Source organism: Haemaphysalis longicornis, unplaced genomic scaffold (assembly GCF_048455015.1).
Source record: "Haemaphysalis longicornis isolate Haplotype H1 unplaced genomic scaffold, Haemaphysalis longicornis Haplotype H1 scaffold_7, whole genome shotgun sequence".
Taxonomy (NCBI): Eukaryota; Metazoa; Arthropoda; class Arachnida; order Ixodida; family Ixodidae; genus Haemaphysalis; species Haemaphysalis longicornis.
Genome location: NW_027526422.1, coordinates 147,916,853 through 147,940,963, shown reverse-complemented (window position 1 = coordinate 147,940,963; position 24,111 = coordinate 147,916,853). Strand labels below are relative to the sequence as shown.

Below are 24,111 nucleotides of genomic sequence, written 5' to 3'. Positions count from 1 at the left end.
TGCAGCATGGTGGTTGTTTCGTGGCGCTTTGGTGCATGTTTCTCCATTTGCCCAGTTGCTGGCCCCTAGTGCTGACAGTTTTGTGCCGTTGTCATTGCAGGGACAAGTTTGAAGTCACACCGGAGAGCGTAGCCTACCTGGCTGGTGAGAGACATTTACCATTTGTTTTGATTGGCACTGTAAATGTTTTCATTTTTATTTTGTCAGTGGTGTCAGATTCACGATGTCTTGTACAGTGAAAAAGAAAGTATTTATGTGACCAGATGAAGCACTATCATTGCGTTGACCAGCTTTGTTCAACAGCAATGACTGTGCAGTGGGTAGGGTTTGTGTGTAGCCAGGTCAGAAATAAATGCCCAGCTGTCTTCGCTGTGTGGCCACGAATTCCACCATGCAAGTAAGCTTGCCAAAGCCGGCGTACCATGTGCTTCCTTAGTGCCTTTCTTGTTGGTTGGACAGACGATAAGTCCTTGCAGCAAGAGGAGAGGCGGGGGTCTAACCAGCCATAGAAGTTTCTTGAACATCTTCATTCAAACTAGCGCTCTCGAGCAGCTCCAGATCCAGGCCAACGTGCAGTACCAAGTAGCCCGGGTGTCGACTCTTCTACACTGCAAAATTCTCTCCCTCCTCTTCTAAGTGTTGCTGCCTTCCCTCCTGTCTTGTTCTCTGTTGCAGCGCTGGTGTCGGTGTCGGAGGAAGTTCGCAGCCGGTGCCACTTGAAGCACCGGGTGGCCACCCGGGTGGCCTCGGAGGCCCTGGCACGCACCCCGCCCAGCCCCGTGCCGGGCTCCCTTGCAGCGGCCACCGCCCACCCGTCCTCCGCGGCCAACATTGCCTCCTCACCCTCATCAGGGGTGGCACCCAGCCCACCCACTTCCCTCATGCCCGCTGGGTGAGCACCACTCTGCGTGGGCACGTTTTTTTTTATTGCCGACAGCGAGCTTGTAAACTTTGTGGTCGCTGCTGGCCAGACAAGTACGGTTTCGGCAGAGCAAAAAAAAAAAAAGTACTTTAGAGCTCTTTGTGCTATATGGTGTGCAGATGTGTCGGGTACTTTATGAGGCCTTCCAACTCAAGCCACAGTTTTCGCATGATGTCATTTGTCAAGGTTTCAGGGCCTCTTACAGGGGATGTCAGAAAACTACTGTATTTACTGGCGTAATTCTTGAACTTCTTTTTTTTTCCAGAAAAATGGGTGTAAAGTTAGGGGGCACGATAATTATGTGGGGAAAACAATTTTTCGAGTGGTAAAAATGAGCCTGAAGAAGACTTCAATAGGTATTTTACATAACCAAGACATTTCCAAGGAGGTCTTACGTTCAAAATAAAAAGTACACGGTTGACAGCGAAGCACAAAATTTTATTTGTTGCGGCCAGCCGCCACCCAATGTCACCATCCCGCATTTGGTGGTGGGGGGCCCAGGTGGGAGCAGCCCTAGCCCAAGTGAGTGCTGCTAAAATCGCTGGCAGTTGCCTCGTCGTCACCTCTGAATTCAATTCATATCTTCGGTGGCCTCGTCTTCATCCCACGCCAAGTGGTCTTCAGTTGCATCCAGGGCATTCGATATGCCCGTCTTGAAGCTTTTGACGACGGCGTCTGCGTCGATCATTCCCCACGCTTCCGATATGCAGCTGTACAGCAGCTCTACTGACGCTCTCTTTATCTTGCCGCTGGCGTCACAGCATGCTGGCCTTTGGCCATCCACTCTGCATACAGCCTTCGAACATTATCTTTGAACGGCTTGTTCAAAGACACATCCAAAGGCTGCAGCGTGGATGTTTGGAATGACGGCTAGCTCAGCGCACAGCTCCTTTAACTGTGCCCGTCCTGTTGGTCGCCTTCAGTTCCTTGTGCGGCCGTCTCTAGCAGCGCACGCTGAACTCGTTAACGCCGCAGTGCCTACTTGCAGCGCGGTTGCCGTGCTTTGTATCGCGTATTCAATAGCTTTCAGCTTGAAAGTGGCTGTATATCCGGCGTACCGCCCCATGGCGGAGCAGTACCAAAACCAGCAAGAAAAAAAGCGATGAAAAACTTCTTGAAAAGGGGGAAAGCTAGCTCTTGACAACTGATCAGACTGACTGCTGCTCCTCCTGCGAAGGGATGGCTGCGGGCTGCGCGAACGCCGCCTAGTGGCACGCACGTGAAACCGGCTTAACGACAGGGTGAGTAGCGTCTGAGAGAGGCACCTGGCACACCTGGATACACCGCGCTCTCCGCCTAACGGAGGGGTGGTGAGCGCGTGCATCATGCGGGTTTTGCGAGCAGACGAATTTCAACGTTGTAGTTTTGAGGGTGTGAGGATTATTATGCGAGGAAACAAAAAGTCCAAGTTTTGGCAGCTCACATTAGGGGTGTGAGCATTATGCGAGTAGTGTTTCTGCAGCGCCACGTGCTGTCGGTAGGTGGGAACAACTTGCTTTCAAGGCATATTGCTTCCGAAGACCAAGGGCAGGGAGTTGCTCAGTTTGGCCCTTCCTGTCGCCAGGCTTGGTCGCAGGGGGCTTCTTCTTGCCTGGAGGGTAGTTGGTCGCCATTTTCTACACAAGTGTCATGGCTAATATGTGGTTCAGGATTATGGCATGTACTGATGGGCCTTATGTTGCACATTGCAATGCATGGCCTCCCTCTGGCTGTCCATGGTTCACATCTAGAGCTTCTTGACCAATTGCTTGTGTTGACGAATGACTGTTCCTGCTGTTGGTGCAGTATTTCGACTAAGGAGGGGGTCACCAGCTTGGCAGGGGGCAGAGCTCCGGTGTTTTGCATGAAGAGTGCAAGTTGGCATGAAAGTGTCGTAAGTGTAGCGGAATACAGGCTCCAATAGGTGAAAATTTGCCTGGCTATTCAGCGGCTGGCAAATCCCAAGCTCCCTGCACAGCTTGTGCTGACAAATGGCATATTGTCATCCGCCACTTGCAGGGAAAGCAGCTGCTTTACGACAGTGCCTCAGGCCTTGCCCATTGCTCTCCTGGGCAGTGAGATGTGTGGGTTCAAATTTATAAGATGAGGCAATGTCAGGAGGGCATAACAGGTAGTTCAACGAGGGAATGGCTGACCGAAAGGGGAGCTGACAGAAACTTCAGCCAGTGCGGACAGGTCCAATGTTTTTTCACTCCCATCCATGATCCTCAGGTGGGTGCCCTATCTAGTAAGGGCTGCTTGAAGCTCTTATCGACTCGGTGGCCGTGGTGTTCGCTTTGGGTACCGCAAAGAGGTGTAAGCCAGTGCTGCAAAGAATGGCTCGCAGGAGTGCCAGACTTGGTGGGGGGCTGAGGGTCTCCCGTGGTGGTTGCTGCAGGGGCAGCAGCAGTGCCAACCAGCTGCACCCTCCGCTGGGCAGCAGCCAGCAGCAGGGGGGCCGGCGGCAGAAGTCCTGGGACCTGCTGGACCAGAACGCCCTGGCCCAGGCACGCCTCGCCAAGTCCGCCACCGCACCCCAGCAGCAGCAGCAGCAGCAGCACCAGGTGCGGCCCCATCTCCCTTCTCTCCCTCTGCTCCAGTTTCCGGTCAGGACGACCACGGAGGGGGCAGCGGTACATGACAGCGCTTTCCTCATCAACAGATGTCATCCGATTCTCAGGACATATACACATCACTGACCTTTACCAGCCACGGTGACTCAATGACTAAGGCATTGTGCTGCTGTGCCCAAGGATGTGGGTTTGATCCTGGCCATGATGGCCGCTTTCGAGATGGAGGCAGAAAGCAAAAGGTGTCGACATTGTGGCACACCCTGTTGAAGATCTACTTCATGTGGTCGAAATTAATTTAGAGCCCTCCACTACCCAGGCCCCCATAGCCACGGTGTAGCTTCGGTGAGTGAAACCCCACAAGCATCACATCACTGACCCTAGCATTTGAAGTGGCTGAGGCCATACAAGGGAGTTGGCTGAACGCACCAGCCAGTTCCTCACCCCTCGGTAAGCAGGCTGCCTGCAGCATTTCAGCTGCAAACAGGCTTTGTAGCTCGAAGCGGTGTGGGTAATGTGCGAGCACACATGCTGGTGACAATATCTCGGTGATCTAGATCGCTAACTTGTGCGCAGCAGGCTGAGACTCTGTGACGTGGTTGTCACGATCGTGGGGAGGAGGAGCCATCACTGAATAGTCTTGTGACATATGTCGCCCCATGTTCACAACAGCGACACTCCTCTCAGCCAATACGTTATTGATAACTGCCACCTGGTAAAAATTGTGAGACGAGTATTTTCCTCATTGCACCCAATACACTGAATGCAAAATGAGCGTGCAAATCATTTTCCCCTTAAACACTCAATCATCCTTTTGGTGTTTGCAGCTATTATTAAAAATTGGCCGCGTATGTGCTCCTTTCTTCACAAATGTCGACAAAAGACGATGGTCTTTGTCGACATTTGCCGAGTAAATGCCTCCCTTCGCTTTCCCACTCACCCCTCGTGCTGTTCCTCTTGCATCGCGCTCCTCCTCCCAAAGTAAACATGCTAAATGTTTGCCCAAGTCAATTTATATTTACCGTGTTCCACTGCTCCAGGCTGGGTGCCTCGATGCCAGTGCTGCCGTACGGCGGAGATGCGTGTGAATTGAACCGCCCTACTACAACGTTTATAGAACCAAGTTTCCCTACTCCGTGTGCGTTCCCAGGGGAACGTGAAACCTATCTAAGTGAAACCTTTCGTAAATGTTGCCGCTTGAATTCTTAAAGTGCCGCACAAGCCATAGTGGCGCGGGCGACAGCAAGCAACAGTGTGAGTTTTTTTTCTTGCAGTAGATGTAGTATTTCATTTCGCAAAAATCAAGTATCTATGAATTTTTTTATAAAGGAACCTTGTAAATATCCCTTGTGTATTTTGCTGCCATATATTTGAGTAATGTCTTGTTTTTGTTCAACGATGTTGACAAGTATGAACATATAAACCGGACTTAGACGCTTAGATTTCGCTGCGAGTATATAAGACTATTGCGCGGACTTTCTTTCACTTTGGCCAGGTGGCTGAATCGAGTCACAGACAGACAGACAGACAGACCAAAATTTCTGGGTTTAAGGTAGCCCAAGAAAGATTATCATATCTTTAATAGGCTGCATTACACAGCCTGGTGTTGTCTACTGTTCCATGCCTGCTTTCTTATCTGTCTGCATGCTAGCCAGTGAACAGTGATGCAGTGAGCTGTGAAGCATTACTTAGAATCCATCTTGGTAATAAAATAACAGCGGCCAGCAGTCACTCTCCCATCATTTCAGAGAGAGAAGCTTTTCAGCTCGGATACTTGGCATGCATTGCAACCTGCTTTGGCGGTGCACTTGCCAGGCACACACGCTCTTACTTCCTGGCTCCTCCCAGCTCAACCATGCAGCATGGAATATGTTTCGTCTGCCTCCTCTTGAGAAGTCTAAATTTGAAATGACCGTTTGGCCTGCTACCTGAGGTGTCAGAGAGAGGAGCTTTGTGGGGAGCTGAAGACCATGAGGGGGTCTCGCATTACAGAGAGTTGGGGGTGAATGTTGAGTGTTGCCCTGTCCCGTTTCTTCCTCCCCTGGTGCAGGGTGGGGGCAGTGGTGGGGCCACCCCAGCGGGGGGCGGCCCCCCGTCCTCCAAGGACCCCAAGTTCTGGCGCAGCCTGGACACGGCGGCGGGCGGGGAGGGCGGGCGTCCGCTGTTCCGCACGCAGCGCAGCAGCTCCATGCCCACACCCCGCTCCCAGAAGGGCCCCCCGGGCACAGCCCCCCCGGGGGCAGGCGAGGAGGGGGAGGACGAGGGGGCCCTGGCGGGGGGACCCCGCTCGTCGCGCGTCTCCGTCTCCAACGAGGACAACGTGCTGCTCGACCCGGACGTGCTCACCGACTTCCCCACCCAGGCCCTGGTGCTCACTGTGCTGGTGGGTGCCACCCCCTTCTCCCGCTCATCGTTCGCCATCCTCATTGTCATCCTCGTCATCCACACCAGAACCTTCTTCCCTGTCATCATCACTGTCATCCTCACCATTGTTCATCTTCCTGCTCCCCTTGCTCCTCGTCTTCCTCACCATCATCCATCCTCATGCTCCTCCACCTCCTTGTCATCTTCCTTCACCATCGTCTATCCTATGCTCCCCTTTCTCCTCATCTTCCTCACCAGCATCAGTCCTTATGCTCTCCCTCCTCCTCATCTTCCCCACCGTCATCCATCCTCATGCCTCTCATCACTGTCGTCCTCACCATCCCTCTGCCTCCTGCTCTTCCCAGGGATGTGCAGACATTTCAGCAGGTGGTCAGATTGCTTCCTGTTTTTACAGGCAAGCTGAAGCTGTCAGGGTGTGTGGAAAAGCCTCCCCCCGGTCTTCTTTTTCATGGCCGCGCATCTGCTTTAAAAGCCTTTCAACTGCAAATGTGTCTATATTGGATCAAAGTAGGTGTGAATTGAAGCACAGGCCACATATTGTCACAGTTGTTATAACAGCACAGATATAATCGTTTATTTACACAGACAAACAGAAGGAAGAGGCTTACCTAACTGCTCCCAGTCTCTTTGAGTTCCTCACTCCTGTTTTTTGCCCTGTTCGAACTGTGCCTCTTCTTTGTCTTCACCTGAGCTTCTCTTGTGCGAGAGCCCACCATTGGGGTTATGCGCGATTACAATAGCACTGTTCAGCTGCTTGCCCATGGTTGTGGCAGTAAATTTCAAGTTCATGTGACGCATGAGTCGTGGCAATATCCATATATAAAGAGCCAAGGCATTGTATCCTTCTCAAACGTTTGGCACTTTCGAGAACTCCGGCTGAGACTTTTCCAGCACCTCGCCAGGAGCACTTAGCAGTCGCTGCCTGCTTTAGGGCAGGGTCGTTGCTATTACCGGTTCTGAAAAATCTCGTCAACTTAGTGAAAAGAACGGAAGCTCCAACTAAGGTACCGAGACTACTTTCTCCGGCTCACTACTTTCCTCCAACACGGGACGATGCAATCAGATGGCCTTGTTATGCTTCATAATTGAAGAGCAGTTGTCTTGCAGCTTGCTTTCGCACAGGTGCTCGGTTGTATACTCGCTGCATAGGCTCGGTGGTGGCTGACATGCCACACTGCTGGGTGTGAGGTCGCAGTTTCGCTGGCTGCCTATTGTAGGGTCAAATGTGCAAACTCACACATTAAAAAAAAAAACAGTGGTGTTTGAATTAATCAGTAGCGTTTCCACAGTGGTGCATTTTATAGTCCAGGTGTAGTCTTGGGCAACTTGGGTGTGTACTATAGGGATCACACTTAAGAAAATTACGGGAGCACGTGGTGCAAGCTACTGCGAGTGCTTCCTAACAGCGGCGCTCTGCCGCACTAACGAAGCAGCCTGCATTGCTAGCATCCGTGAACCACAGTAATGAATACCGCACCTCTGAAGAAGTTCAGTGCTTTTTTCTTTTTTCTACAGAGGTGCAGCGATTTGGTAGTGGAATTCAAGAACATGTTACCGTCTTTTCCTCAAATGCATATTGCCATTCTGCTGCCTTGATGCTCGCAAGCATGAAATGCCATCGCAAATGCCAAAATACATCGCCAATTGGGCGCCTGTCTTTTTCAGGGACCCTCGCCATGTTGAGATCATACGGCCATTCTGTTGCTGGAGCGATTGCGTGCCCGTTTTACAGCAGCTTTGAAGCAGTGAAACTTCCGGAAAACAGTGGCAGTTTGTTGATAAAATCAAAACACACAGAAAAAAATAACAGCGCCCATCCCCACTATACTGTTGTAAAATGTTGAAAATTACCAATGTTTATTGCGTATTTACGCCCACAAAGATAGAACTTTGTTCGAAGATGATACCCGCACGTACGAATCATTGCTGTGGTCGCGCATGAAATATATTCAGAAGCTCGTGGGGATGGTTAATGCTTGCGAACGTCAAGGTGGCAGAATGCCGATGGGCATCTCGGGGAAAGACCGTGATGTGGTCTTGATTTCCAGTATCAAGTCGTTGTGTGCATGCAGAAAGAAAAAGCACGAAACTTGTTCAGTGGCGCAGTATTTATTATTGCGGTTCACGGCCAGTGGCAGCGTTGGCTGCTTCTTTAGCATTGGGAGCAGGCAAGTATCAGACGACGCGCTGCTGCATGGTGACGCTATGCACATGGTGAGCTCTGAACTCTCTCTCTCTCTCTCTCTCTCTCTCTCTCTCTCTCTCTCTCTCTCTCTCTCCCCCCCCCCCCCTTTCCCCCAACACGCATGTGCGCTGTTTCTGCTCTGTGTTGTCTGGAAGCTGTGACTGTAGCTCTCGCCACATGTGTGATCGCCATAGTACCTGTGTGTCGACTCGGTAATCTAGGGATCTGCAGGGTCCTCCCGCAGTTTGCCCTTTGAAAACGTCCCTGTCGCACCTCTCAGAACCGGCCTAGTGCCTTTTGCTATCACACAGCGCCGTGTCATAGGGGAAGCGAGCTTGCTAACACAGTGTATTATTTTCCTGTTGGTCTCGCTCTGAGCAACTTTGTGACAGAGCTTGGGCACGCTAAAGCCCCTCCATACTGCTCTCCTGTTGCCTTGGTTAATAGTGCCAACCAGCTCTTCGCCTTTTTTCTCCAAGCTATGGAAGTGGATGTGCCGGCATGTTCTGTTGCCAGCGTTTCCGCCACCGACTTCGCGATCGTACTATCGAGGCCCATTGGTACATGCGTTGGATGGAGCTGCATTGTTACTTTACTTCACAAGCTGTGTATAAGCCCCTCCCATAGAGCTTTTGTCCGCCGCATGGTGAACATGATCGAGGGGCTTCGTCCATTTCCTCGTTTTATACGAGCGACTGAAGCAGAAGTGCCGCCATGACACCTTTGTCGGCAAATGCTCAGCTGCCACTGCTTGCTACCGCAACCGCGTTATTGCGGCGCGCCGATACATGCATTGTTAGTTTGCAGTGCAGAAAGTTGCCGTTGACAGCCAGAGAGTGTTCGGAAAGCATTCATAAGCGGTGCTGTAATTACTGCGTGTGACTTCTCGCCCTACGCCAAACAATGGAGGCGGAAGGGAACAGGTTTTCCAAATCCGGTGGCCACAAAACTAGGCGGCGGTGCTATTAAAAGAATGGCGCTACTTAAAAAAGCGTCTGTGGCCATGATGGAGGGGATTTAAGGCATGCTAAAGTGTAGTACAGAAAGTTTTGAAAACTTTTTCCGTAACGGTCATCAGAGTGGGAGCAGTTGGACTGCTTTCATTCCTCCTTACTTCATTCCTCTTGCACCACACTTGAATACACTTAGGGGTGGTCCCACCCTAAATCACTGCCCCCTCTTCTCTTTCAGGCAACCCTGGTGCGGTTTGCGACGGACGAGAACGAGACCCGCATTCTCTACGAGTATCTGGCTGAGGCCTCCGTGGTGTTCCCCAAGGTGTTCCCCGTCATGTGAGTACGGCAGCGGCAGCTCTGACGGTTTCTGAAGAGCCATGACGTGAATGAGAGGGAAGAGAAAAATGGGGTCAGAAACTCGCCCACCAGCCCTCGTCACATTGCAAAATTTGATGAAGTGAGTGAAGCGTGGAACGAAGTGTGAACTCAGCCGAGACACTTAAAGGTATATTCATATACAGAGATACACAGAGATAAGAGATACACATTCTGGAAGCTCGATATGCAGATAATGAAATTCATTTGACTTTAAAATTGTGGACTGTTTGGAGATAACTCTGCAAAAGCAGCAAAAAGGTATCCCGGAGTAGATGTGCCGACATACCTTTTCCAATTACCTTGAGATGGAAGGTAGACATGTGGAGAAGCTGGGATTTTTTTTTTTTTGTCGTGAGGTTTTTTTTAATGTGAATCCATGAGTATTTGAATGCTTTCGCTACTCTCCAAAACTACCCAATTTGAGCTGAATTTTTGTTGTTCACGTGTGTGTAATATCCAGCTCACCTAATTTTTTATTTTGCCATCCCGGGCACAGCCTTGTATCATCAAACACTGACTCTCCACGTTCTGTTCCTTCCTGAATGCGCGTCTAAGTACAGTCCGGCTGTGCTACGATGTTCTAGTCAGCAGCTTTCAAAAAATACCAGACACAGATTGCCAGTCTGGCTTTAGCTTTAGCCGGCTACAGCAGCGAGGCGGGGGTATGTGTCTAAGTGCAGTAGGTGGAGCCCCTCCTCCCCCTCCTGTCTCCCCAACCGCCATGCAGTCACAGCCTGCTGGACGCCAAGATCACGACGGTGCTGTCGCAGAACCACGACCACATCATCCTGAGCGCCGTGCAGTGCATCATCCAGAACATGATCGCCTGCGAGGACTCCAGCCAGCAGCAGCTGCACTACCTGCAGAGTGCGTGTTGTTCCCGTTTCTCCTCTTCTCTCTCTCCTTTCCTGCCTGTTTCCTCGTTGTTGTTGACACTAGCCTCATTCACTCCCTTTTTCTCTCTCTATGAAACAGCGTGCGGCTTCGGGGGACTCTGGAGGTTTGCAGGACCTTTCTCCAAGGTTAGTGCAAGCGCATGCGTGTGCGTGTGTCTGCAGCCCTTTAATTTGCTATCCGAAACTCAAGCGCATAGTCGTTTCTCGTGTGACCCTTGCCGAGCAGCCGGGTTTTTGCGCCAGCTGTCTAGGCTTACTTAGCTTGGGGCGTTTGAACAGAGGCTGTCCTTAGTGGAATGGATGGAGGGTTTTTGTTTTTGCCCACTCTAAAAGCCAGCGGAAAGCCACTAAAAAGAAAAGGCAGCTTGAGAAGGTTCTGAGTGCCTTGTACAGCAGTGGCCAGAGCATAGATGAAGCAGTTTGCAATGTGCCTGACGCATCATAGAGCTGGGAGGATCACAAGCTGGCATTTCACGTACACGTGCTGTGCGTGCAGGGCTTGGGACCGGGCAGCTTACGTCAGAGCCTCATTGTATTTAGCTTGTACAGTAGTACTACCTGTTCATAAACTCTTAGTGTTCAGCTCAGACTGTCATTCGCAACACACAGTGTGCATGCTTCGAGCTTCGCGATGGCTGTGCCGCCTACGGGATGAGCGCTGGGTGGCTGATAGGGGATCATGCAATGTTTTGGTTCTCTTTCGCCTCTTTTTGCCTTTGCGTGCCCTAAACATAACTTTTTATGGTCACATTTGTAAGCAAATGGTACTTTTAGGGCGCTTCAAAAAAACACCTGCGGCTTGGTCGAGGGCTCGAATGCCAACAAAGGCTATCCGGGGACGCGGCTCTGTGCGCTTCCTGACCGCTCTTACAGGCGTTGTCGATGGCAGCAGCATATTGGCACTGTCACCTCCAAACATGTCAGGCAGAAGTGAATTGTATTGTCGCCTTGTTTAGACCTGATTCTCGCACAGTGAGAGGTTGGTTTCGTCTTGCTGCACGGACAATGAATGAGGCTTCGTTTCGAATATATACGTGGTAGAAAAATCTGTCTCGACGATGTGATTATCCCGATACGTGACAACCACTTGGGCCTTTTAAGGAAGTACTATAAGCCACGCGAATATGTTAAGCATAGTATGAGGCTCTGAGGTGTGAGATATGTGCACACTCACACATTATAGCAAGAACCAAGGAAAGTTAACGAAACCACAGGATATTAAATTAAAAGTGGGGAAGAAACAGAATAACTTGTACGAGAGTGAAAAAAAAAAAAGAAAAACAGTGCAGCTTTGGAAATGTTAAAGACGTTCACCTAAACTTAAGCAAGGTAGGGCTCATCAGACCCAACTAGATACGAAATGCAGAGCTATTGTGCAGCACCTGGGGATGGGGGGGAGGGGACGTGTAGCTATTGCTGTGTCCAAATGCAGAATGAAGTCAAGGAATGAACGTTTTAGTAATCACACGCAAGCTGTGCATTCACTTTTCTTTTGCTTTTAGAATTTAACGAACGGCTGATCACTCGGCAGATGCATTTTGAACGGCAGGGTAGGCAGTTCCCAAAGGATAAATAAAAGGTGTCGTTGGAAGAATGTGGCATCTGATAAGGACCTCTGATTTTAGTTTGTGCTAATTTCTGCAGCTTCCCTGTGTCATATGGTGATGTTTTGAAGAAGTTTTTAGTCATAGACACGGCTTACTCTATAAGCCCGTCGCCGCGCTGCTTGCGGCAAATATATGTAGCTGATGATGAATGTTTGCGAGCGGGTAACACCCCAGAGCAACACGACCCAGCATTAATTCTTTGTCGTGGGCTGATTTCCGGGTATAATTTTGTATTATCACCATCATTTTGTAGAATGTTCGTGAAATTTATGCCACATTGCTTGTCCAGAATAAGGATCAATATCTGAGGTGTGATACTGGCGAGCTTAATTAACTGGCGAGCTGTCAGGTATGAGGGCTCCGCTGATTATGTAAGCGCAAAAAAACGATTTACATCACAGTGTATAGCCGTAACATGACCGTTTGAGGAAACGCTGCTTACGGAGACACTGTTAGTAAATTTCAGGGCAGTGGATCTACAATCAGCTCCATGCATATGCCAGCTTTACGACGCAGCTCTGTGGCACAAACCTGCCACTGATACAAGCTGAATGTACCACACTAAGATCGCGTCAGAAATGTTTACACTCTTGTAAATTCACCAGATTTGCAAAGAGATTCAGTGCTCCATATAAATGTGTATTACAACGCATACAAACGGTAAATCTCAGTCGTGAACATGCCGTAAAAGCAGCGGTGGCGGTGGGAAGTGGTCCAGAGTGTCGCGCAGCTGCTTTCGAAACGGGCCACTAGGGGGATTTCAGTGGCGCCCCTGCTGGCAGCGCTCGAGGCATATTGAGATGGGCAGTGAGAGGGAACAGGTGAATATACAGTCGAACCTTGCAATAACAAAATCACAGGGGAAGCCAACGAATTCGCTTTTGCGGGAATTCCGTGAGGCTGAAACATATATACGGCAGGAAAATCGCTTGCAAACCAAAAATTTATTTCCGGAAGTGGGTTATATCACTTTGCGAGCCTTACCTTGCAGCAACTTCAGAGTTGCTAGTCGTCGTGCCACGTGTGCGCCTAAGAACGACGGGATCGTGCCAAATGCGTCCAAAACATCCCGTGGGTTTGCTTCTCTGCACGTTTTCCCCCATTGGTTCTCTGCACTGAGCATGTCCGACCATGTGAGTGAAGTCCAGCTTCTTCTGTTCGCGAACTTTGTTAGAGAGTGGCATCTCGTTGTTCCAACGCTCTTCACAAAACCAAGTGAACACCACTTTGTTGATGTGCGGAAAGGCGCAGCCATCACTGCTTTGTTTTGCACACGTGTGCCATTAAATAGTGGAGTCCTTGTTTTTCAAAATAGTAGAGCGAACTGCAGGTGGTTCCAAACTCGCCGGTGCTATCCTATCTTCCTCCACTGGGCCGCTGGCTTGGGCAATGATGGCTACCTTATCCTGTAGCGATAAAAAGTTCCACTTTTGGGCTGGCGGAGGCAGGCATATTGGGAGAGCAAACATGCCTATTGCCACACACGCAATGAACGCACAGGCGCTGTTCAGAGGTAGCTGGCTAGCGTAGCCGAAGCCGTGCCATGAGTCACCAAGTGTCGTCCCCTAAGGGTGTCGCTGTGAGGCTGCCTCCACGGTGCTCCATGGCCGCCTGCTACGCGGTCTTTTTCGTAAACAAATTTGGTGGCGACCATGCAAGTGCACTGTGGCGGAAGATTACGCACTTTGGGTCAGAAAAAAAATGCATTTGAGCACTTTTTGAACACTGTTAGCCTCAAATGGGTAGATAGAATGCCAACTGGACTTGCAGCGAATTTCATACCGTAAATGTGGGATTGCTTTCCAAAAACATTTCATTGCCGCGAGATATGAAGTACATGTGCTTGTTGACGTTCGCCGGGGATCCAAAAATATTTCGTTGCTGAGTTTTTCACTCGTGGGATTTCATTATCGCGGGGTTTGGTTGTACTCACCGAGTAGCCTGTCCACAGCAAACTTGCTAATACAGTCGAACAGGGATATATCGAACTCCAAGGGGATCGCGAAAGAATTCGATATATCGGTAATTCGATATATAAAATACGCCTATCCGAAGATTATCTGACAACTCCGCCCATCACTGAAAGTTTTCTGAAGTCGTGGAAAATGGTAGTTTACCGTTTTGACCCTCAAAGCACGGAAAAGCCGAACCGCAGCATGATGACCACCGCATTTTATTTATCATTGAAAAGTCGTTGAGCTTCGCTTGTTTTTTTCTCCTGCGTCGTAAAGTTCACCAAATTGTATTCAAGATTACAAACACGCACAAATGAGAAAATCAACGCTGTACACTGTGCCACAACAGAGGCGAATAACGCTGACGTAACCTCGGCTGCAGTAGGTGGTTGGGAACGTTGTTAGGCACTGAGTGCCGTTAACTTCAGTATCCGAACCAAACACCTCCCCCATCTGCAGGTGTGCAACGAAGTCGCTTTGCGCCGGACACGCTCCGGAAAAACCGGGGCGGGTTGTGCTGCATTCGCCTTTACGTCAACGTTGATGCGTGCATCGCCCTGAAAACTACTGCGAGGAATTCCGAACGCCTTTTGTACCAACATCTTTTCAGCAGCCAGCACCCGACGAATTCTCGCCTTCGTTACTCCGAAATGAATGCCTTGGACAAAACAAACATATAACGCCGCATCGGTCCCCCTGCACGAGCCACCAAACAGCTAAATCACAGAAAAAGAGTGCCTCCGGTCAATTTCTTTTGCTCCTTTATGTCCTTTCGCCCCAACCACTATCCGCGTTCTAGCTATCATGGAGCTGGCCGTCGGGCTACCGTGAAAACAGCTGTTGAAGGCCATCGAAGTGACATAATGCCGCGGGCGCCGCCTCTGTCTCCTCAAGCCAGGCAGCTCCTGCGATGAGTCAACATTATCATCAACTCCACTCCATCAGAGGAAGCAAACTTTCAGGGGCACCTTCGGCGCGGAATTCAATATATCGAATTTGCCCGTGATCAGGAGTTCGATACACGCGCACAATAGCCCTATACTTTTGCATGGGATTTTCAAGGGAATGTTTGCACTGTTTGATATAGACAATAATTCGATATATCCGTGTTCGATATATTCATGTTCAACTGTAACACAATTTTCCGCATGGAGGAAGATAGTTGCATTATCGTTTCGTACTGCCTGCTTTGTCACTTACATGGACTTTCAATAAGGAAAAAGAACATTCAAAGAAGCCTTGCATTGCCAAGGGCAATTAAATAGCTCTGATTTCCACTCATGGCTGTGTTCCAGTCTTAAGATTTCCCAAAAAATGGAGCAAATGCCAAACAGTAGCAATAATTTTTTGTGGCAGCTTTCAAACAAGGCAGAATAATAATCACAGCTGCTTGTTTGTGCGTTTGTTATTGGCATAGTGCAGGAATATATATATATATGATGCGACACATTCATTTAGGTGGACCCGGGTGTGGGACCAAATAATGTCACAGTGAAAGCTAACGTGTATTATAAAGCTTCACAGCTGCAATGGCGAAGAAAAGGGTAGCGAACCTGACGGACGAAATGATAGCGGCCACAATTAATACCGCGGCTGCGCAGCAGAATGGCAATCGTAGTGGCCACGCAATTTCTTCTCCAGCAACAGATGCCGCTACCTTAACCTGAGCCAAGCGCTTGTAATGTTATCTGGCCACCCCGGTAAGCGAAGTTCCCCCTCCTGTCTTGTTTCTTACTCCATGGCCTTTGGCCACTGACCACGGGCTGTTGGATGCTTCCCGGGCAAGGCGCGTTCTCTCTCTCTTGTTTGTTTTTGTCTTTGTTGTTGGTGTAGCCCCGTCCAGAGACATAGGAGAGACGGTCCCATTGTCCCCACTACCCGCTGCGGTGGGTCAGGGACTGTGGTGTTGCGTTGCTGAGAACAAGGACGTGGGTTCGCTCCCAGCCATGGTGGCTGCTTTTCTGATAGAGGTGAAAAGTGTTTGTCGACCTTTCAGCGCAGGTCAAGATCCTTAGGTGGTCACAATTAATCTGGAGCCCTCCACTACAGCACACCTCACATCCCAGGTGCAGCTTTGGCATGTTAAACCCCACAATCAATCAATCAATCGCTTCCTCTCCCTTACCTTGCACGCAGAGCCAGACGAACCTGGACAACGCGGAGCTGTTTGTGAACTGCCTGGAGGCCATGGTGGAGACGTGCCTGCCCGCAGACGAGGGGGAGCTGAGCCAGTACCCGAGCACGCTGTCGGTGGCCTCGGCCGTCAACCTCTCCTCCTCCATGAGCAGCCTGACGCTGGGCTCTCCGACGGACAAGGACGGGGGCGGGGGGGCCTGCTCGGACGGGGGCGGCGGAGGCGGAGGGGGACCCGCCCAGCCGCCCGACCGCGCCCGCTCGGCCTCCCAGCTGTCCAAGCAGCGCAGCTTCAAGTGCAAGGCCGGCGGAGGCAGCGGAGGGAGCGGAGGAGGAGGGGGAGGGCCTCCCAAGAGCGGACGCACCTCCCACTGAGCGGCTGCCGATGCCGCTTCCTCGACACTCCCCTGCGCCGCTTGACGCGGCGCGCGTGCTGGATCGACAACCCCCTCTCGACTGGCGGCGGCGGCCTCTTTTGAGGACGTACCGCTGTCGGTATATAAACAGCCACGACGACGTCGCCTTGAGGCACTTCGAAGGCCTTGTCCTTCAAGCCTTCGAGACCACCGGGGTGACGGAAGCATCCCCCACCAGGAATTCCAATCATAATCACACTCGGACGAAGCAGCGTGTGACCAAAGAGGGACATTGCTATGGTGGCAACCAGTGGAACTGCTTTCGGTTCCTCTTGAGTTCATGTCACTCCTCGATGCCGCATTTCACGCTTGTGACAGAGACGGGCAACCAAGATCAACGTTCAACTGTGGCTGTGGTTGGTCGAGCTCTAGTTTCCCCACTAGCAGCCTGGGACCACGGCAGACGTGATGCGAGATCCAAGTCTGGGCCACCCGTGTTTATGCCGTTCTGTCAGGGCGGTGCCATTTTTTTCTGATACACTCACACGTCCACCCCTCGTATCGATCAGGCAGCTTCTTTGCCTTACCCACTCGGAGCCGTCTAGGGATTGGCCACGCCTGGCTTGTGACTTGACCTGCAGGAGAGAGAGGTTTTACTCGTTCATTCTATTACCACGTCTCAGCACCTGGACCATTGTATGAATGGCCTCGAAAGGGGACGTTCCATCCAAACCAGTGTCGGAGAGAGTTAGTTTGAGATGCAGCTACTCTGACGCCAACAAGCGCTTCAATCCTAAACTGCAGAGACGTGTCATACCAGCGTCTGCTAGTGTCTAGTGGATTGCAGCACACTCCTTTTTAAAGTGGACAGAACCAAAGTATTTGTAGGCGAAGAAGCATCGGTGCGCATAATTACAGGGTCTAATTGCGGGACAATCGCTCACCTTTCTCTAATGCAAAACGGTTTGCAACAGGCCTGGAGGGAAATTGCAAACCTGCTTTCCACGTTTGGGAGTTTAGAAACAGAGGAAGGACACTTGTTCATCGTTCTGACGATGAACAATGCCTTTGCAGTGAATTGTGGGGCCCCGAAAGGCAGGGTGGCAGTGGCTGCTTATCTTGTGGGGCAGTTTCAGAGCAGTGTATCACTCATGCTGCCGGAATGCTTCAAGCGCTGCTGTCTCCAAGTGTTATAAGATGGCTTTATGACGGGCGCAGCTATGATAGGCTGTTCTCGGGATGTGATGCACCCTTCCAGATGCTTGCCTCCTTCGGCCAGATTGGTGCAAGCTTAGCAACACAGTCGCTCACCACGTTTTTTGAATGCAGCGCCCTCATTGTTGTAATCGTGCCCGTTCAGCTGACTGCTGGTTCAAACCCTTTGTTCACAAGCGACATTCTTTGGTCGTCGCGGTTGCTATAACCACCCCAGTATCTATTACTACCACCTCAGTATCAATCTCTGCCTGTACCAGTAGACGAAGGACAAGTACGTCTGAAATGGACGGGTGCTAAGACAGCGGGAAACTTTGAGGAGGTTGTGGGCACTGCAGACAGGTCACGCGTCTTACCGCAAGAACACAATTTAATGTTCATTTACCTGGGCTGTCTGCACTGTTGACCATTTTACTGCGACGGGAACCAACGATGTGGAACTTGCCAGAGATGAATCCGAGGATTCATCGGCTGCCGCAGTGACTTTCAATAGTTACTCGGCTTGGCTTGGCTTGACTGTAGTTGCCTGTCAACTGAGGCGAGAGACGTGAACATACCTTCAGTATTGCTTCATAACTTGGGTACTTTTTACACTTGGAAGGCAGGCGGTACGAGCTTGAACATTTTTTGGGCCTCGACAAGATGCCTATCAATATCCACCGTTGCTGTTCCTACTCCACTTTGAGAAGATAGTGAATGGATCGAAGCTGGTGTGCTGAAGGTGCTCGGGTGATGGTGAAGCCGTTTGTGTGGTGTTTGTGCGGCACGGGTGGCCTTGGCTTGTGATGTGGTTTCTTGGAGAGTGGTTTCTGGAAAGTGGGTGTAGGTCGGGGTGTCTCGCACCCTTTGTTTGCTGTTTGGACTTGGAGGATTTCCGCGCGGCCGATTCTCATGCGGTCTGGTGATCTACGCGAGTGTTGTGCAAGCACATCTACAGACACACACAAGTGGACGCAAACACAAAACACAAAGAGTACAAATAGGAAGGTGGTGTAAAAAGATGCTGTGATGTTTCATAGGTGGCATTTTCGCTTTGTTTCTACGTCAGCCGTGACAGCTTTAGTGGCGTGGATGTTTTAGAGGAGTGAGGAAGTCACAGCCAGCAGATGGCTTTTCTACGGCTCTCTGATGGCACGTTGATGTATGTTGTCGAGGGTCTGCTTCCTCCCCTACTAAGACAAATGTGATTGTTGTGCTTGTCGCGTTGTACGGGACGAGCTTTGCCGGTTTGGCCTCTTACTCGGTCGACCCTGTGTGACCCTTTGACGCACGGCGTGTGACTTTTGGGACGACGGAGACGTTGGCGGTAATTTGCATGCCGTCTGTTCAAAGCTGTGACGCGTTACATGCTACGAGACGTTTGCATCGGGAAAGGTTCGGTGCAGTGCGGGTGACATTTGCGTGCCGTCGGTGGCGGGAAGTGAACTCGTGTGGTTCTCTGGACTGCGACACCGACGTCCGATCTGGGCGCATTGGACGAGTGCAAGTTGTGCCATGTGCTTTGTACGCCGCTCACCTCGGTGTTCATTCCTTCCCCCCGTTTACTTTCGCCCGTTGTTGCTGTTGTTGTTGCCATTGTCATCATCGTCACCGCCGCGGAGTGCATCCTCATTCGACTATGCTTGATGGATGTGTACGAGAGAGAGAGAGTTCATCAAGAGAGAGTGTTCTAATTTATTGCGCGGTACTAGCTTTTACAACTTTCTACGGAAGGGGAGGGGGGATGGAAGAAGAAAAGAGGAGGCTCGTTCCTGTTGATGTGCGTGTATGTGCATGCCTGTGTACCGTGTTTTATAGCGGGCGTTGGGGCAAACGGCTGATTTCGTCCCACCCTTTGCGAGGTGTTGTGTTGTCTGCTAGCCTATTGCTTTACGCAGCCTTGCTTGAACGTGTGTAAGAAAAGAGTTGGGAGAAGGGCACCTCTGCATCTGTCTTTTCAGTTATTCTGATAAGTTATTCTGCTTGGCTTAACTTGCGTTGCATGTGGCGTGCTTTTTGAGTTGTCCAGCGTAAACTTCTAAATCAAGAATTGCTTTATTTTGCTACGTCATGTTTAGGGAACGGTGTGGTGAGGTCGCATTATTACAGCCGTCAATGAACGGTGTTACAACTTTCCAGTTGTTTCGAATTGAAAAAAAAAAAAAAAAAAAAAATGAAGACCCTCCCACTTTGCATTGCACGAAACGTTCCATCGTTTCCGCGATTGAGCTAGACTGCTGATGTACTGCGAAAGTTCAGACTTTTTTTTTTCCCCAAGATTTGTGCTACGATGGAGGAGTCTCTTTTATGGGCGTGCGTGCCACCAGATGATACCTCCGGTTCGTGTTCCTGTGATGCCCTGTGCGTGCACATACGTGCAGTCACGAGTGTCTATTTTTTCGCAACACTCCCTTTGACTGGGTGCTGGCTATAATTGCGACCCCCCTCCCTTCCTCCCCCCTACCACCCCCTCTCCTCCCCCTCCCTGGCCTAATACCAAAGCACCTCCCCCGTTGGGCCCGTCCCTTCACCCCCCTCTGGGGAACTGTGATGTACAAGTCGGCCCCCTACGCCACTTGCCGGCGGGGTGTGCCGCCTTGGCAGCTCATGATGGCGTATTGTTGAATGATGTGTATCAGAAGTAAAGTCATATCTCTATTCACCACTGCACTCCACTGAGTGTCGTCAGTCTTCCCATCTGGACCGCCGAGCGGACTTGACGTCACGGAGTGAGGAGGAACGAGGTGAAAAGCATATTCACCCTGGGAACAGATGGAAGTGAGAGCAGCGTTAACTGCATTGTGGCAGTAGGAGACGTAATTTTAGCGCTGAACGAGATGGGCCACGAAAAGGAATACAGTGGACAAATGCCAGGTACGAACGGGACGTATACTTCTATTTTGCGTCCCATCTTTCAGCGGTAATACGTCGTCGGCATCAAGAAAGCAAGTAGGCCAACTTTGAGTCTTTGATTCGGGGCACTAGAAGTACGTCACAGTCCCAAAAGCTTTTGGGCTTTTACATACAACGCCCCATGCTTGTTCTTTCTGGGAAGCATTTGTTTTGGGCGTTTTTTTAGAACTTTCTGCTTTTACCGCGAAGAGCAATGAGACCTGCAGGGGAAAAAAAGTGACGAAGTAAATTTGACACGATGATGTGCCTTCGATAGGCAGCAGAAGGTGGGACTTGCATTTAGTGAGCTGTGAATGCCTTAAGAAAGACTCACCTGGTACATTCCTATGGGACTACTTCATGACTAATTCATGACCCATGATCCACAGGCTTTAAAACCCATGGTGCACCTGTATGAAAGGTTTTACAAATGCATGTCAATGTTAGCATCGGCCTAAATTGATGTCACTTCTGTACTGAGACCAAAATTAAACTATCTCGTCGCTAGACAGCTAGCGTGATCTAGTGACGCTAGCTGTCACTAGCTAGTGACAGCTAGGGACGTCACCTAAACCAAAGTGTGTTTCTTGTTTCAGTGAAGAAGTGATATATGTCTAAAGGAAGCAAATTGGGCTGTTACGAACATCTCTATGAATGTGTACAACCTTTTGTATTTGTGCACGATTTTTTAAGCCTGCTGGTCATGAATTAGTAAGTCCCCTGAAAATGCAATCAGGTGAGATCCCCTTAAGCTATTTGCTACTCTTCAAAAAATTGTGGGGGAGGAATCTTGGTGTGGGCACCATATGGGATGTCTGCTCTGGTGCGGAAACCACACGGTTGGTAGCAGCTGCAGCGCTGCATGTGTTTTAGCTGATTTACTTCCAAAATTGCTTTTAGAGTCGACTGGCCTCAGATACTTCAGTGTGTAGTATTGCTGTAAGGTAGGTGCTCTTTGGGTAGGAGGCTCGTTCAAGAGTTTTGCGACAATGCAGAATAACTTCAAGAAATGTGCTTTTGCAGGTAAGCAGTGCCTTTGTTGCAGAGGAAACGACACTGAGGCTCGCTTGTGCGTTCATGTATTCTTGTGGAGCATTCTTTTGTTCGCCAAGTTTTGGCCAACCTCCTGCAAGGAGGTGTGCCATTAGTGGGATGTAAGCTGGGAAAGCAACGCTGCAGCAATTTGGTCTGGTGTACCACCCTAATGTGATGGTGTAGTACAAGGGAGACGGAGGTGCATGTTGAGTGTGAATGTAGCTGTGGTTCTCCAAGAGGCAGCATCATTTGTCCACTGGCACGACTTTTCCATACTAATGGAGCTGGGGTAGGTTCCACTATGTACCCTGCTGGCTGCACGGACGTCTGATGTTGCAGGAAGCACACAAAAGTACAGGAAACATCCACTGCCGGGCAAAGAAAAAATGACTGAGCGTCTCTTTCAGCAAGTAGCTGGGAAAAAAATGTCTGCCACACTTCTGCGCCTGTCCTAGTTTTTACTTAGTGTCCTTACGCTGTCGGTGTAAGCGAAATGCTGTCATAAATCTTCAATGACTACGATGTCCAAGTCTGTCATGTGCCTACAAGTAAGCTCGGACAGCAACTTGTACGTGCCAATGATGCGCTCAAACGCGAAAGATACCCCGGGGTGGTCTATAAAATTCCTTGCCAGACATGCAGACATCCAGACATGCAGCCTATACATTGGTGAAACTGGAAACTTCAATGACTAAAGGAGCACAAAAACGACGTTGCTAACGCCGCACCAAGCTTTTTTGCCTTGGCAGAACACCACAACGTAACCAGTCATGTCATCACTTGGGACTCGGCCAGAATTATTGCCACCGAGAAAATATTATCAACCCGCCTGCTCCGAGAATCCTTCCACATCCAGTCAACCTGGCCTGCACGACACGTGGGCCCATACCTACAACATACGCACGCGCTTTGCAAAGTTCCACGCATGTGTAAATACGGCCGAGCCGCTTTTGGTTTCATATGTAAACAAGGGACCCATACGGGCCCCAAAATGTCATTTGTTTTTATCTTTTTGGCGAGTGTCAGTTTGGTACTGGCAATGTTATTCCCTTGCCAGACGAGTTTTCGTCGAACTTTGGACTAAAGGGATCATAGCATAATTCACACAGTAATATCAGATGATATTTTTTTCCATGCCCTTATTCTTTTCTTAGTTTGCACAAGTTATTGCTAACCGCCTTTCACTTTCTTTTTGCCAGTTTATTTTGCTGCATGGTCGTCGCAGTTCGCAATCACAAATTATTGTGTGACGAGTTTTCAAATGTTTTTTTTTTTAAACTATAGACTCTATTCACTGTTCCAGGGCACCATAAAAAATCCCTCGTTCAAAAAACAAAAAAAAAGAAGGAAAAGCTCCCCAAGCTTGAATCTTGCTTTGCATAGCTAGCTCATTCTATGTTAGCTTTTTTGTGCAATACACGAGCTGTGCGGAGAGTCAGGTGCTGAAGTACTCGTCCATAAAACTGGCGTAGATTTTGAAAAATTTTCTTTTCTATTTTATGCTGCACGTATAAGCAACGCCTGAACCGTTGGGTACCACAACAGTAATGCATATAGCCTACAAAGACTCCTACCACATTCATGGTGTGACATTACTGAACAAAGAAGCGGGGTGGAACAATTAATGTGCCTTTATGTTTTAGTACACAGCACTTTGGCGCCCGGCCGTTGGTTTGACGGCGGCGGCGATGTCCGCGTAAACGAGCGAACGAACGAGACACCGAAGGCAGAAAGAAAACGACGGAGGAGCGCCTGGCGAAAGTGCGAGGGAAGGGGCGGCACGCACGTACTGCTCGGGCGTCACCTCTCTCGCTGCCTCCCCTTCACACTTTCGCCATGCGTCGCCGCGGCTGAGGGGCGCCCTCCCTCACACTTTCGCTAGACGCTACTCCTCCGCTCGTGACTCATCCGAACCATGTGACATTTGTGCGGGAGGTTCAAACACGATTTGCAACAACATGCTCGGCGGCGGCGGCGGCGCACTGCGAGATAACGGCAGAGTAGCGGGCCGCCGCCGTGTGTTCGCTGATCATGTACGCGATTACTTCTTTTTTTTTCGTCGTTCACTGGCCGCCTGTTAAACGCTGTAGCTTCCCGAGCGTAAACATTTCGAATCAATCGCGCCTTACCTGCAGTACTGCGCGGATTTTATTGACAAGTAAGAAATGGTCAGGGTCGGGGAAGTAGCCGCCTCGGAGTCTCTGACCAATGGATATGCTGCGTCACAGCTGGTCGTTCGCTTTCAGCCAATCAAGGCTCGCGCGAAACGGACACTGACGTGGATATGAAATGGACAAAGCTGCGCCCCTGCGTCTGACGAACTCATTTCTCATGCAGATCGCCGGCGAACAGCCGTTTTTACGACGCCGGAGGCTGAACGACCACCCCCGGGCGTCGACCGCCACTTCTTCGGCGGCATTTCGCCAATTTCGCTGTAACAAATTCAACTGAAACCGAAACCAAATTTTTTTGCTGAACTAGAACAATTTGGTTTTTGTAATATTTTTGCCATTTAAATGAGACTCTTGATAAAGCGAGTCACCGCTTGAAGGCTTCAGCGCGAGGGTACCGCGAAAAATAATTTCGGCCTTTCGTTACAATCCGCTCAGAGCCATATGGGAAGCTGTAGCCGTGTGCGCTTTTTGCTTTATTTCCTCTTTCCCCGTTT

At 50.1% G+C, this 24,111-nt stretch overlaps 1 protein-coding gene across 8 annotated transcripts in view; it reads left to right on the top strand.

Moving 5' to 3' along the window:
• Nf1 (neurofibromin 1) overlaps nt 1–20,194 on the top strand; it is a 74,164-nt gene extending 53,970 nt beyond the window's left edge. For 6 of the 8 annotated variants that reach the window (XM_077679187.1, XM_077679188.1, XM_077679184.1 and 3 more), the window contains exons 40-47: nt 101–144; nt 676–892; nt 3,300–3,465; nt 5,522–5,854; nt 9,233–9,333; nt 10,103–10,242; nt 10,351–10,397; nt 15,970–20,193. In XM_077679187.1, coding sequence (XP_077535313.1) covers nt 101–144; nt 676–892; nt 3,300–3,465; nt 5,522–5,854; nt 9,233–9,333; nt 10,103–10,242; nt 10,351–10,397; nt 15,970–16,341 — 1,420 coding nt within the window. In that variant the 3' untranslated portion in view covers nt 16,342–20,193. Of the gene's footprint in view, nt 1–100; nt 145–675; nt 893–3,299; nt 3,466–5,521; nt 5,855–9,232; nt 9,334–10,102; nt 10,243–10,350; nt 10,398–15,969 lie in introns of all 8 variants that reach the window. The other 2 variants (XM_077679182.1, XM_077679181.1) reach the window with 1 other exon arrangement.
• Nucleotides 20,195–24,111: the final 3,917 nt, after the last annotated feature.